This window comes from Notechis scutatus, chromosome 13 (assembly GCF_049901735.1).
Source record: "Notechis scutatus isolate UNSWTSFEM ecotype Mainland chromosome 13, rNotScu1.2, whole genome shotgun sequence".
Taxonomy (NCBI): Eukaryota; Metazoa; Chordata; class Lepidosauria; order Squamata; family Elapidae; genus Notechis; species Notechis scutatus.
The window spans coordinates 4,143,601-4,158,535 of record NC_142021.1 but is presented as its reverse complement, the minus strand read 5'-3'; the positions used below and the strand labels follow the sequence as shown (position 1 = coordinate 4,158,535).

General features: G+C 44.0%; 1 protein-coding gene across 1 annotated transcript in view; it reads left to right on the top strand.

Moving 5' to 3' along the window:
* Positions 1-6,928: 6,928 nt before the first annotated feature.
* SRRM4 (serine/arginine repetitive matrix 4) overlaps positions 6,929-14,935 on the top strand; it is a 79,052-nt gene continuing 71,045 nt past the window's right edge. The window contains exon 1 of the mRNA XM_087942754.1: positions 6,929-7,447. Within this exon, the coding sequence (XP_087798880.1) occupies positions 7,314-7,447 (134 nt within the window). The 5' untranslated portion in view covers positions 6,929-7,313. The remainder of the gene's footprint in view (positions 7,448-14,935) is intronic.

Here is a 14,935-nt window from a genome sequence, read left to right as displayed (position 1 = left end):
ATGGATGGAAAACTAATCAAGGAGAGAAACAACCGAGAAATAAGACGAAATTTCCTGATGTTGAGAACAATTAAACAGTGGAACAACTTGCCTTCAAACGTTGTGATTGCCTCCCTCACACGAGGTTTTTAAGAAAAAGACTAGAGAGCCATTTGTCTGAAATGGTATAGAGTTGCTTGCTTGAGCAGAAGGTTGGCTGGAGGACCTCAAAGGTCCCTTCCAACCCTGTTATTATTAAGTAATACTTGAAAGATTATCCAAAGGAGATCCAACCTAGAACTAAGAAGAAATTTCCAGACACTGAGAACAATTCATCAGTGGAATGACTTCCCTCCGGAAGTTGTGGATGCTCCAACACTGGAAATTTTTAAGAAGAGATTGGACAGCCATTCGTCTGAAGTGGTCTAGGGTTTCCTGCCTTAGCAGGGGGTTGGACTAGAAGACCTCCAAGGTCCCTTCCAACTCTGTTATTCTATTCTAGTCCCTCTTTTCTCTTGACTAGCCAAACCCAAATCCTGCAACCCTCCTTCCTCCGTTTCAGCCTCCAGCCCCCTAACCCTCTTGGTTGCTCTTCTCTGCACTCTTTCCAGAGTCTCAACATCTTTTTTTGTTTTAATCTGTGAACAACTAATGCATTTGTTTATTTTGCTTTTCCTCCAAGGAGTTTAAGGTGGTGTGTTTAATTTTCCTCCAATCTTAAAGACAAAATTTCCACACACCCCCCCAAAAAAATCTCCATTGGGACCTGTAGCTCTGAGCCATCTTTCAAATTGGATGCCTGTTTTCTTTTTTCTTCATTCCAGCTGTAATCCTTACAGTCTGTAGTACCTCCACTGGGTTAGCGCTTCTTTCCAAGCTCAGATTATTATGGGCTAGATTGCCACTTCAGCCATTCCCAGTGGGCTTGCCTTCCCTCCTGGGGGCCCTTGAAAAGATGCAGGATTCGAAGTATCTATGTACCCAAAAGCTTGTCTAATCGCACAAGTAAATACACAGCGTAGACAAGCTATGAAGCAGAATCGTATAACGGCAATATCATAAGCAGTTGATATCCCCGAGTAGCTACTTAGAGATAAAATTAATCTGTCTTGCTGAATTGGAAAAGGAGCTTAATGCTTTTTTTTTTCATCTCTTTTTCCTAATAATTTTGCTCACCGGAAATATCCCTTCGCCCCCTGTATGGTAGGTTGATGGCTTCATTATACAGATAGGCCTCTATGTACCACCGTTAGTGACAATTCATCAGTGGAACAACTTGCAACCAGAAGTTGTGAATGCTCCAGCACTGTGAAGTTTTTAAGATGAGACTGGACAACCATTTGTCTGAAGGGGGTAGGGTTTCCTGCCTAAGCAGGGGGTTGGACTAGAAGACCTCCAAGGTCCCTTTCCAACTCTGTTATTCTATTCTATTCAAGCAGAAGGCTGGATCATTTTTCAGCCTGGGGGGTCATTCAAAAAGGAGGCAAAACCAGAGAATTGTGCTCTCCAATTCATTTGAAACCGTTTCCTCCTTTCGATCTTGGCCCAAGGCTGCTATCTTTAAAACAAAAATAAAAATAAAATAAGAGCTATGCAAATCAAACCATGATTAATAGCCACCCTGAATGATGTGTGTGCACTAGACGGGCAGGATATAAAAAAAATTTTTTGGCATATTGTCTCATCTTGTCCTTGAGTGACAAAAGGACTGACTGTTGCTAGGATCTACCCGAGGTTTTTTTAAAACTCGTGATCCACCCGAGAAGACCCGGTGGCATCATAGACAGTTCACAATGCACGATGTGCTTAATTGGTCCTTATTTAAGGACTTGTGGCTGTAATTACACAACGAGCTAAATTCAGGTCAATCTTTGGCAGTGTGTGTGTGTTGGGGAGGGGGGTGGAAATGTTTAGGTTTAGCATTTGATATGCACACATAAAAAAAAAGCAAATTCAATCTTAGGCTGCATTAACAGAGGGATAGAATGAAGAATGGTTGCAGGAACTGGGCCTGGCTAGACTAGTGAAGAGAAAGACCAGGGGAGACAGGATAGCAGTCTTCCAATATTTGGGGGGCTGCCACAGAGAGGAGGAGGGGGGTCAAGCTATTTCCCAAAGCACTTGAAAGCCAAACAAGGAATAATTGATAGAAGCTGAACAAGGAGAGATTCAACCTGGAAATAAGGAGAAATTTTCTGACAGGGAGAACCATCAACCCATGGAACAGAAGTTGCCTTTGGAAGTTGTGGAAGTGTCATCACTTGAGACTTTCAAGAAGAGACTGGACTGCCATCTGTCAGAAATGGTGTAGGGTCTCCCGCTTGGGCTGAAGGTTGGACTAGATGACCTCCAAGGTCCCTTCCAACTCTGTTATTCTTTTATTTTGGTCAATACTGATGGATGCTGGTAGGCAGAGGCAGAATTCCCCCCTCCCCTTATTTTCCTCCCCCAAAACTAAGCCCGACCACATCGTTTCATAGCCAAGCACAGGTATCGAGCTAGTTCTTCATAAGACAGATACTTTTTTTGGTATTGGTAAACTTTGGATTCAGCGAAGCCAAGTTAACCAAATCACAGACCCAATCAAGATTTTATCAAAGACATTGAGTCATCTTGGAGTCAAAAAAAGAGCCCCCTAAATACATCCCCAGCTATATATGTATGTATATGTATATTTAAGAAAAAGAACACACCACCTTATTTTTAATGCTTCTCCAATCCACCAGAGGGCACACTTAACCATTGATCTCACCTGGCCATTTACTCTTAAAGCACCTGGATATTTAACCTTAGTTCCTGTTCCTTCCAATCCCCCGCCCTGGTTTATTAGAGGACTATTCCTGGTTTATTAGAGGGCTATTCCTGGTTTATCATAGGCCTATTTCTGGTAGGGTAGCTTATCTCACACTGGAGGAAGAACAGGTGGGAATACTTCTATTCTTGGGCTTGAAGTGGGCGGGGCCTTTGCTGTTATTTGTGGAGTAAATATGGAGGCAAAATATAACACTCAGATTTTTTTTAATAGATTACGAAGAGCTTATTATTCCCAGTTTACCCTGCTCAACATGCCCTTCATGATAAGATATTGATAACTCTTACATTTCTGAAGGATTGTAGACCACGGAATAATAATAGGCTTGGAAGGGACCTTGGAAGGTCCTCTAGTCCAACACCCACCTTGCTCAAGCAGGAGACAAATGGCTGCCCACTCTCTTCTTGGAAAAGCCGTGGCGATGGAGCAGCATCCACAGCTTTTAAAGGTAAGCTGTTCTACTGATGAATTATTCTCATGGTCAGCATTGTCATATTAGAAGCAATATGCGTGTGCATGTGTTTAAAAGGATATAGGAGGTTTCCTTCACTACCGACTTCTAAAACCAGGCTAGCATTACTGGGAGGAAGTTAAATTGTCTCAAGAGGCAGATCTTAGTCCATGAGAGAGAGTTTCGAATGAGGAGAAGGATCAAGTCTCCAGCTTGTACAGCGAGTTGTAACCACAAATAGTCTCATTATCCATATTCACTAGTAGCAAAAATGTCCATTTGCTAATAGCTGGTACAGATCTGTTGTATAAATCAGGGGTGACCAACCGGGGCAGTTTTAAGACTTGCAGACTTCAACTCCCAGAATTCCCCAGCCAGGACAGGGAATTCTGGGAGTTGAAGTCTCACCTCTAGTATCAATATCTTGTGAGTAAGGCCACCAGATTTAAGCTGCAAAAATCCATTTGGCCACTAGGTGGTGGGAAAGACTTATATGAAACAATGCTCTGATAATCATTTGAAGTTCTAAAATCTGGTAGTTCTAATTTTATTCCTCCTTTTTCCGGTGATTGTTTTGCAGAGTTTTCTTCAGACTGACTCCTAAATTAGTCTGTCTGTCTTTCTTTCTTTCTTTCTTTCTTTCTTTCTTTCTTTCTTTCTTTCTTTCTTTCTTTCTTTCTTTCCTTCCTTCCTTCCTTCCTTCCTTCCTTCCTTCCTTCCTTTCTTCTCGCTTTCTCTCTCTCTTTCTCTCTCTCTTTCTCTTTCTCTTTGTCTCTCTCTTTGTCTTTTTCTTTCTTTCTTTCTTTCTTTCTTTCTTTCTTTCTTTCTTTCTTTCTTTCTTTCTTTCTTTCTTTCTTTCTCTCTCTCTCTCTCTCTCTCTCTCTCTCTCTCTCTCTCTCTCTTTCTCTTTCTCTTTCTCTTTCTCTCCCTTTCTCCCTTTCTCTCTCTTTTACATATTTTTTTCCACCCTGCTTCTTAAATCCTGAATATTCACCTTTGAGCTTTGCCTTTTTAGAGAGCCATGCAAAATCTCTGTTAGTTCTTCCCGGTGGAATACTAAGGTTTGGGTTTCCATACAAGCTATTTGAAATAAACCTATTTTCTGGGTTCATAAAATATCTTGGACTATAAACTAATTGGCCTGGAGTAACACAACCCACAATGCCAACAAGGGAAGGGAGAAAAAACAACCAATGTCACATGAACCAAGCTTAGCCTATTGTTTAATGCAGTTGCTTGGTCTTTAATTGGCCGGTTGAGCAAGGAATGTCAGCTCTGCTAATATCAGATTTTGGCAGCTTAAACTAGCTTTCTGCTCCTTCAGCAAGATGTGGTCCTCTTGACTCTAAAGCCAACCCCCAGTCCTAGTTATTAATCTCCTGTCTCTAAATCCGGAAGGTTTTCATCATTCTATAACTATAATATTTTTCAGAATCCCTCCTGCCTGTTGTGAGGTTTATTCTGACATCGTTCCTGTCCCCTCTGTTGATTTTATTTTATTTTATGGTGACCCATCTTTGCAAATTTCCTATTAGAAGCATGGAGAGCACTAAAATACAAATCACTTCGATTTTGGCCATCTGGGACAATTCTTTAGTAAGAGAAAATAACCGGTTGGATTCCAAAGTAAAGAGAATAACCAAGGTTGGACTCAAAAGGAGGAAATATGATCCAGTGACTTGGACTGTATATTAAGTAATTAGAGGTAGTCCTTTTGACTTACAAAGGTTCATTTAGTTCATTCTATTCATCTAGAATAGGAATAGAGAATAGAGAATAGGAGAAGAAAAGAGAAAAGAAAAGAATGAGGGAAAGGAAGAGAAAGGAAGAGAGAATAGAATAGAATAGAATAGGAGAAGAAAGAAAGAAAGAAAGAAAGAAAGAAAGAAAGAAAGAAAGAAAGAAAGAAAGAAAGAAAGAAAGGGAAAAGAGAATAGAATAGAATAGAATAGGAGAAGAAAGAAGAGAAGGGAAAAGAGAATAGAATAGAATAGAATAGAATAGAATAGAATAGAATAGAATAGAATAGAATAGAATAGAACAGAATAGTTGGAAAGGACCTTGGAGGTCTTCTAGTCCAACCCCCTGCTTAGCCAGGAAAACTGTCCTGAGAGACAGTTTGATGTAGTACTTAAAGGCCCCAAGCTAGAAAAACTGGGAGATGGAGAATTTCAATCTTGCCGTAGGCACAAAGCGAGCTATGGGTGACGTTAAGCCAGTCTCTTTTTCCTAGCCCTAGGAAGGAGGCAATGGTCAACCACCTCTGGAAAACTCACCAAGAAAACAGCAGGGATTTTTTTTCTAGGCAGTTGTCGGAAGTCAACACTGATTCAAGCAGACAGGGGGGGAATAAAGGCTTTAGATTAAAACTAATCTAAGTGAAAGCTTTCTGAGTAATTTGGGAGGTGTGTCCCCCTCCATTTAATAGAGCGGTAGACAGGTAGGACTTTATTTTGGTCATTGAACAATAAAAACCCAATCAATAAAATGAACAATGCAGAACGATCCCCTGACAACAAGAGCTACGAGCAACCACCGTTTGTGGGCAAAGCTTCCACACCCACCACGGAGCAAAAAATATTGTGCTTCAAATTTATCTCGATTATTTCACAGGTAGCGCAGAGCCCAGCTCGCCGAGTGCTTTTCTTTTTCTTAATTTAAATTTGTTTAATTAAAAGAGCAGCAGGGAAGGAGCTTCAGCATTAAATCCTCAGAAGCTAGAGGGGGCATTAGGAATGACTTGGATTTTAAGATAAGCATATATTTTTGTAACTTAATTTACCTTCTGCAACCAAACCTCTTTCTCTCTTCAAGAGATTCTGAGTTGTGATACAACCCCCCCCCCCCCCAAAAAATAAATCCATATGGCACCATTTCTGATGGCTGGAACTTCAGCTCCCCCTCCTGAAGAGGCTGTGGTTAATGGGGGGTGTAATCCAGCACGTGTGCACACACACACACACACACACACACACACACCAAGAGGACAGAAAATTGAAGAGCATCACACCTTGCTACCTAAAGCAAATTCATAGCAATTCCCCACCGCCCAATTTATCGTGTATGCTTATATGCACAACTTTTAACAGAAGAGAATAGAAGAGAAAAGAGAAGAGAAAATAGAAGAGAAAATAGAGAAGAGAGGTGAAGAGAAGAGAGAAAAGAAGAGAGATGCAGTCTTCTCACTTACTCGCCAAAGCTTCTTGGCCTTGACAGTTGGCACTCCTCCCAACTAGAGAGAAGCAGGTTGAAGAAAGCTGACAAATTGGCTCAGTCGGGGTGTGTATGTGTGTGTGTGTTTGTTTGTTTGCGTTTACCTCCCTCCTGACTGGGGAAGTTGCCAAGACTTGGGGCCCCCAAGGAGCAGTGCTCTCTCTCCCCCTTCACTTTACCACGAGGTGGCGAATCATATCTGCCACCTCCCTCCTCCTCCTCCTCCTCCTCCTCCTCCTCCGTCTGCTCCGGAGTGTGCCTCCGCGCGCTCGCCCTGCGCGTGTGTCTTTGTGTGTGCCAAGGCAGCTCGGGGGGGGCTTCTGCGCCTTGCTCTCCTCCTCCCTTCCCCCAGTTCTGCCGCCTCTGACTCAGCGCCCTCGCCTCGCCCCCTTCCCCTCTCAAGCTATTGACAAGCACACGACCACTACCACCGCCGGCACCGCCTCGCCCAGGGGTGGGGAAGGAGGGGGGAGAGGGAGAGAGTGGGAGGGAACACGGGGCGTCTTTTGTGATGCCAATCGGAGCGAAGAGCGCGCCTGTCTTTTGTGTCCCTTTCTGAGACAGACGGAGCAGGAAAAGGAGGAGGGAGAAGAAAGGGAGAAAGGAAGGAAGGAAGGAGGAAATTGAGCGTCCCTCAATTGTTCGTCGGATTGAAGGGGAAAGAAAGAAACGCCTCGGTCAAGGTAGCCCCGTAGCTGGACCGGGAGGCAGGAAAAAAGCCCCCTCCTCCTCCAGGGTCGTCTACTGGGGAGTCCCCCGATCCAGGGTCCCAATCCTGAAACCCCCCCCCCCCTTCCCCACGCCCTTTCTGGATGTCCACGCGGGGTGTGTTTTCAGCACCCCGGAGAGCTCCGCGACATGGCCAGCCTACAGCAAGGCGAGAAGCAGCTGTTTGAGAAGTTTTGGGAAGGGACCTTCCGTGCCGTGGCTACCCCCAGGCTGGGAAGCATCATCATGACCAAGATCGCATCCCGTGCCAAGCCCCTGGCCAGGTAAGACCTCCGTCCCGGCCACTCGCCCACTCGTGGACCCCCGAGATCCTAGGTCTCTCTGCTGGTTGGTTGGCTGAGATCTTCGCTGTTGGGGAGAGTTGATGGATCATCGGAAGGACGTTCTCATTGGGAGGGGGGTGTTCATCACTGGGCAGGGTTGCAAACTTTTGTCAAGGTCCTGGGGAGCAGAGCAAGATTTCGCCTCGGATTCCTTGAACCTTTGTCGCAGCAAATTATATTAACGGCAGCGGCCACCGCTACATGTATTGCATTGATTACCGTTCGTATTATTTACAACTCCGGCTTTTATACGCGCCTCTAATTCCGTTGACATTGTGTTATCGTTCTGTTAATGCTGCTGTTGCTGAAGCTGCTGCTCTTTATCTCTGAGGTCTATTTTGCTTGGCTCGGCCTTCGGGTGAATCTTCTTTTGGGTTGCTTTGGATTTGAGTTGATCTCAGACGCTTTTTCAGATGAATTTTCCCTTGGATGAGTCTTCTTCTTCTGTTCCATGCCAACTCACGAGCCAAAGGAAAAGGATGGTTCTTAATCTTACCACCCAGTGGTAAGCAAACATCCTTATGGATACAAAAGGTCACTCTTGACCCAAGAATACCAATTTTTCTGATAGATAGATAGAGATAGATTGATCATGTAATGGATTTCCTGTGACCTTCAAAGATCCAGACAGGAAGGGACGTTTTCAAGAGACAGAAACGCAATTATTGTACCAATTATTTGGTTCAAAAAAGTGAAGGAGGAATATTCTTTAGCCATAAGTATTTTCCTTCTGTCTTAAACTGCATTGGCCGTGCCAGTTTCATGCATTCCTGAAATAAAACTCCAGCAGGGTTATTTCAATGGTGAGAGAAGATAAACACTCTTGGGATTTCTCATTAAGGAATAGTATGGATTAAGAAAGAAGAACGTAGAAACTAGATGTGATATCCCTCAACAGTGTGTCAGTTAAGAGTGTCAGTTTAGGACGGTGAGAACCTAACTCCTTGTTCAGCCATGGTTTTTTCCTGGCTCTTCGGACCAGTCAATCTCTCTCCCTCCGGCCTATCCCATGTGGCTGGGAGGAAAACTAAGGAAGAGAGAGCAGGGAGAGAGAGCAAGAGAGGGAGAGGGAGAGAGAAGGAGAGGGAGGGAGGGAGAGGGAGAGAGAGGGAAAGAGGGAGAGAGAGGGAGGGAGGGAGGGAGAGGGAGAGAGGGAAAGAGAGGGAGAGAGGGAGAGGGGAGGGAGGGAGAGAGGGAGAGAGAGAGGGGGAGGAAGAGAAGGAGAGAGAAGGAGAGGGAGGGAGAGATGCATATAGCTTTGAATTCTTGGAGAAATATAGGACTTGTAAAGACTAGAAACCATAATATGACTTCCCAGAGGAGGAATTCCAGTGATGGTTTCAGCCAAGCTTTTATGCCATTACTCAGATGCCTTTCTGGAGAAGACGTGTCACCTAGGAGCTCCCTGGAGGGCAACTATGTGTAACCTCTTGGCCCTGGTAGCAAAGAGGGGTGTTCCTGATAGCTTCCCTGTCTGCTTTTCTCCCTGAAGTGGCCCAAAATAACTCTCGCTCATTAGGAACAGGAGCAGAGCAGTGGTAATACAGTGTGCGAGTTGTTGTACAAAAACTACCGGAGTCTTTTTTTTTTGTATTTGCTTTCAAGGTAATTGACAGGCGGTCTCTGGAGAGGCTGTTTCGGGGCTGTTTTGCCATCCCTGACTAACACTATCCTCAAAATCACAATGCACCAGGGTATATCCTTGTGACGTTGTGTCGGAAGTGAGGAAGCTCTTAGAGAAATGAGTCTCTCTTAACAGAGGAGCAGGAGACTACAAAACGTGCACCGTCGCATCTCATATTTACGTGAAGTTGCTTTGTTGTTGTTGGGAAGAGTTTTGAAGGGGCTGCTTGTTTAACGGCTAAAATGACCAAGGTTGTCTGGTCTTGACCAAGGTTGGACTTTAGAGAGAGTGTGAGAGATTAGGAGAAAAGCATAAGGTTGTAATTTAGGGAAGGGAAGAAGGGAGGGAGGGAGGGAGGAAGGTGAAGAATTGAAAGTGATAAAGAGAATGATTACAAAAGAGGAAGGGAAGGGAAGGGAAGGGAAGGGAAGGGAAGGGAGGAAGGAAGACAGAAAGGAAGACAGAAAGGAGAAGGATTGAAAGTGGTAAAGAGAATAATTATAAAAGAGGAAAGAGGGAAGGAAGGAGAAGAATTGAAAGTGATAAAGAGAATGATTACAAAAGAGGAAAAGAAGGAAGGAAGGAAGACAGAAAGGAGAAGAACTGAAAGTGATAAAGAGAACTATTATAAGAGGAAGGGAGGGAGGGAGGGAGGGAGGGAGGGAGGAAGACAAAAAGGAGAAGAATTGAAAGTGATAAAGAGAATGATTATAAAAGAGGGAAGGAAGGAATCATTTGCTGTGAGACATGTAAAGTTACAGAATACTGAATAACGGAGTTGGGAAGGACCTTAGAGGTCCTCTAGTCCAACCCCTGCTCAAGCAGGAGACCTTAGATCATTCTGGACAAATGGCTGTCCAATCTTTTTCTTGAAAACCTCCAAGTTTCGGAGAACTCACAACTTCCAAAGGCAAGCTGTTCCACTGATTAATTGTTCTGGCGGTGAGGAAACGTCTTCTCCCTTTTAGGTTGTATTTCTCTTTAATGATCTCCCACCCATTGCTTCTTCTTATCCTGCAGCTGATTAATGATGGAACTTGAACCTGATGCTTGATAAGTAATTCAATAAATAAAACCCCTTCATTATTCTTCCGCAGCATTGCCCCCCCCCCCCAAATGTATCCGTGAGGCCTCTCAAAGTTGAGTTTGACTTGACCGAGTCTTGGCTATAGTTTCTGTATGTTTCCCACTTCAAAATGGCAGGGGGTTTTTTTCCCCAAAAAAATCTGAAAAGGAATACATGGACCTGCCGTTGTTGGCCTTTATTTCCTTCCAATTCCTGAGAATCCCCTTAGAAGGAGAGAACCCATGCACTGTTTTCTGGATTGCGTTTTCCCATCTTTCTCTCTCTCTCTCTCTTTTTTTATTTAGCCATGGAGGAGTCTGTAAAAAGCCATGTGGAATCTTTTCTTCTTGAGTGCAGCTGTAGAAGAAATGAATCTGTATTGGGGGTGAAATTGGGGCATTTTGTATGAAGTGAAGCCTTTTCTACAAGGGGATGTCGGAGGAGAAGTGGCTGCAAGTAAGGATTGTTGTGGTCTTCGTGGCCTGGTCTTTCCTGGAAACTGTTCTGCCTTGATGGACCGTATGGCTCTTTTCTATTTCGAACAGTTGACAATCTGCTTGATAAAACAGCTTTCTTTTCACTTTTTTTTTTTTTGCTAGTTCCTCCCCACCCCCCCCTTTCTAATCTGACCCTCGCATCGTTTATGGAGGAATTCTCTTCCCGCATTTCCGTGGTTGGCCCACAACAATGGCCGTGTTTTAAATGGCTTGTGATTTCATTTAATGCAGCAATTTGGAGTGGTTGGAAATTTTTAAAGAGCATCCTTTTTTTTGTCTTCCAAAAATGAAACAACAGTTAGAAAGGAGTATGGTGTAATTATGGGGGGATTCCCAAGGTCAACTCAGCTGCCTTTCTTACATCTGTTCTTCCCTCTCACTGTTTATCTATCCATCCATTTCTAACTCTCTCACTCTTGTTCCTTCCTCTGCTCTCCATCTCACTGTCCTATCCATCCATCCATCCATCCATCCATCCATCCATCCATCCCTCTCTATCTCCAACCCTCTCACTCTTTTTCCTTCCTCCTCTCTCCTTCTCAGTGTCCTTCAATCCATCTCCATGTCCAACTCAACACTTTCACTGCCCCCTCACCCTTCCTCCCTCCTTCCTTCCTTCTTACTGTCCATCCATTCATCTCTCCATCCCACTATCTATCTCCATCACCCTCCATCCCTTCCATCTATCTCCATCACCCTCTCAAACTCTCCCACTGTCCTTCCTCCATCCCTCTGTCTCGTTGTCCATCCATTCTTTTCCCCCATATCCCAATGACCTTCCTTCCATCTCCACCTCCCTTTCCAACCCTCTCACTGTCCTTCCTACCTTCCTCCTGTCATCCTTCCATCATCCCCCCATCCTTCCATCCATCCATCCATACACACACAAAGACACAGACACAGACACAAACAAAGACACACACACACACACACACACACATATATATACATATACATACATACATATATATATTCTTAAGTTTTCGCGGGTACTTACATGTATGGCATTCAGCTTTGTTCGGGTATTTTCCCACGTCATAGTAGTTGTGCTTTTAAAGTTGTAGCAACATTTCGGCAGAATCTCATCTGCCATCATCAGGCTTCCATATTGTGTTCGTATTGTATTGTGATGATACACACACACACACACACACACACACACATCCCATTGTCCTTGCATCCATCTCCACCATCTCCATCTCCAACCCCCTCCCAACTAGGGGTATCTCCAGCCAAAACTTTGCGTCCTGTTGCTTTTTAAGGTATGCACCTAAATATATCCAGAGCAATTTCCTAGTGGTGGTTTTTTCTTTTCTTTTAATAAAACAAATTCCCCCTCAAAAAAACCTACCAGGGAAAGAACCCTCCCAACTGAGAACAAATGATTTTGTTAAGTTGCAAATTCCCCCCAACTTATTTATGGACAGCTAAACTATTCCGACATTCTTTGGGGATAGTAAAACTGTCCAATCATTTCTCAACGTAGGATTTTCTCCTAGAATTCATAGTAACCCCAGAAATTTTTTTGGGGGGTGTAAAAAAATATCCCTTCCCCTGGAGAGAATTTCCTCCTGATTTTCCCCAGGTGAAGTGTGCAAAACTAGACAGATTGCAAAAGCCCCGGAGAGAAGTTTGTCACCTAGAAGGCAAACCATTCCAACAACCAACATTTTACGGCAGGTCATTGCTTTGGTGTCCAAATCTCACCTTTCTCCCCTGAAATTTTCACTAGCAATTTCTTTTTTCCTCTGGGAAAAACAACAACAAGCAAATTCTCTTTCACCAAAGTTGAATGAGAGAGAATGGTGGGAGGACGATGCGGCGTTTCTGAGTTGCTACACCAAGGAAACCGGGTGTTTGTGACATCGCTCTGTGCGTTTTACCCAAAGCTGTCACTCATACGCAGTGTCGATCCCTCAAAATTTTGAATAAGCGAGTAAGACGGCTTCCTGGAGATGAAAGGAAGGAAAAAGAGATTGTAAGGTGGTGAAGAGGAATCACTTTTCATCCCTTTGCAATCTGCGACATGATAGCAGTCTTCCAGGACTTGAAGGGCTGTCACTGAGAAGAGGGGGGTCAATCTGCTCTCCAAAGCACCTGAGGGCAAGACGAGAAGCAACGGATGGAAACTCATCAAGGAGAGAAGCAACCTGGAATTAAGGAGGAACTTCCTAAACTCTGTGATCATATTGAGAGCAACTGCATTCTTTCTGCTGATGATGTAAAACTATTCAACACCACTGACAACACTGCTACCCTTGGTTGGAAGGGACCTTGGAGTCCAAGGAAGAGAAGAGAAAAGAGAAGAGAAGAGAAGAGAGAAGAGAAGAGAAGAGAAGAGAAGAGAAGAGAAGAGAAGAGAAGAGAAGAGAAGAGAAGAGAAGGAGAAGGAGGAAAGAAGGAAGGAGAATAGAATGGAATAGAATAATTGAAGAGAAGAGAAGAGAAGAGAAGAGAAGAGAAGAGAAGAGAAGAGAAGAGGAGAGTTGGAAGGGACCTTGGAGTCCAAGGAAGAGAAGAGAAGAGAAGAGAAGAAGAGAGAGAAGAGAAGAGAAGAGAAGAGAAGAGAAGAGAAGAGAAGAGAAGGAGAAGGAGAAGGAGAAGGAGGAAAGAAGGAAGGAGAATAGAATGGAATAGAATAATTGAATAGAATAGAATAATTGAATAGAAGAGAAGAGAAGAGAAGAGTTGGAAGGGACCTTGGAGTCCAAGGAAGAGAAGAGTTGGAAGGGACTTTCTAGTCCAACCCCCTGCCCAGGCAGGAAACCCTACACCACTTCAGAAAAATGATTACCCAACATTTTTTTAAAAAATTCCAGTGTTGGAGCATTTACAACTTTTGGAGGCAAGTTGTTCCACTGATGAATTGTTCCCACCTTCCAGGAATTTCTCCTTAGTCCTAGGTTTCTTCTCTCCTTGATTAGTTTCCATCCGTCCCTTCTCGTCCTGCCTTACTTAGAGAAGATGGGGGTGGTTTTTAAAATTGCACAGGGAAACATCAGCACCCTGTTCTGCACTGATGACACTATTCTGACAGCCGAGCTTGCAAATGATCTGCAGGCTCTAATAATGAAAGTCGAGGCTCAGAGTGGTGGTGGGGAAAATGAGAATATGATTAAATATCAGGAAGACCAAAACTACTGACAAGCGCAGAAACCTTAGAATTGACAGGTGGAATATTGAAACGGTGGCTGGGCTCTCTGTTTAGTGTCTGCTGTCAATTTGGGGGTCTCAAGAGCATGTGAGCTGATGAGACGGTTCCACTTTCTAAGTCAGAATCAGAACAGAGCTGGAAGGGACTCTAAAGGCCTTCTAGTCCAGCCCCCTGTACAAGCAGGAGATCAGATGCACTCTCCTTGCTTTTTAATTATATATGTTATTGTTGATTGTTGTGTATATTGCTACCGTATCATTTCTTATTTTGTAAGGCACCCAGTCATGTTTTATGAGATCGGCAGCTCGATTAATACGATAAATAAAAACTTTTGGTACCCGTATTATGAAAAAAAAAAGATGTTGAGACTCTGGAAAGAGTACAGAAAACAACCACAAAGATGATTAGAGGCTAAAACGTATAAAGAACGGGTTGCAGGAATTGGGTATATCTAGTTTACCAAAATAGAAGGACTGGGGGGAACATGATAGCAGTCTTCCAGTATCTCAGGGGCTGCCTCAAAGAAGAGGCAGTCAAGCTATTCTCCAAAGCAGATGAAGGCAGGACAAGAAGCAATGGATGGAAACTAATCAAGGAGAGAAGCAATCTATAACTAAGGAGAAATTTCCTGACAGTGAGAACAATTAATCAGGAGAACGTTTTGCCTCCAAAAGTTGTAACTGCTCCATCTCTGAAGGTTTTTAAGAAGAGATTGGACAACCCTTGGATCCGGATGGTCTAGGGCCATGATGGCAAACCTATGGCAAGCATGCCACAGGTGGCACCCAGAGCCATTTGTACTGGCATGCGAGCCGCAGGCAAACTAACCTCACTGCGCCTGCGCCTGCGCCTGCCTCAAAGCTGATTTTCGGCCCGTTTGAGGCCTTTTTCGGCCTCCCAGAGCCTTTGCAGGCTGAAAAATAGGCCCGTTTCATCACTTCTTGTATTTCCGGAAATACCGGAAGTGACGAAACAGGCCCATTTTTCGGCCTGCAAAGCATGCAGAAGCTTCCCTCAAGCCTCTGGGAGGCCGAAAAAGGCCTCAAATTGGCTGAAAATCAGCTAGGAGGCGGAATGCAGGTAAGGG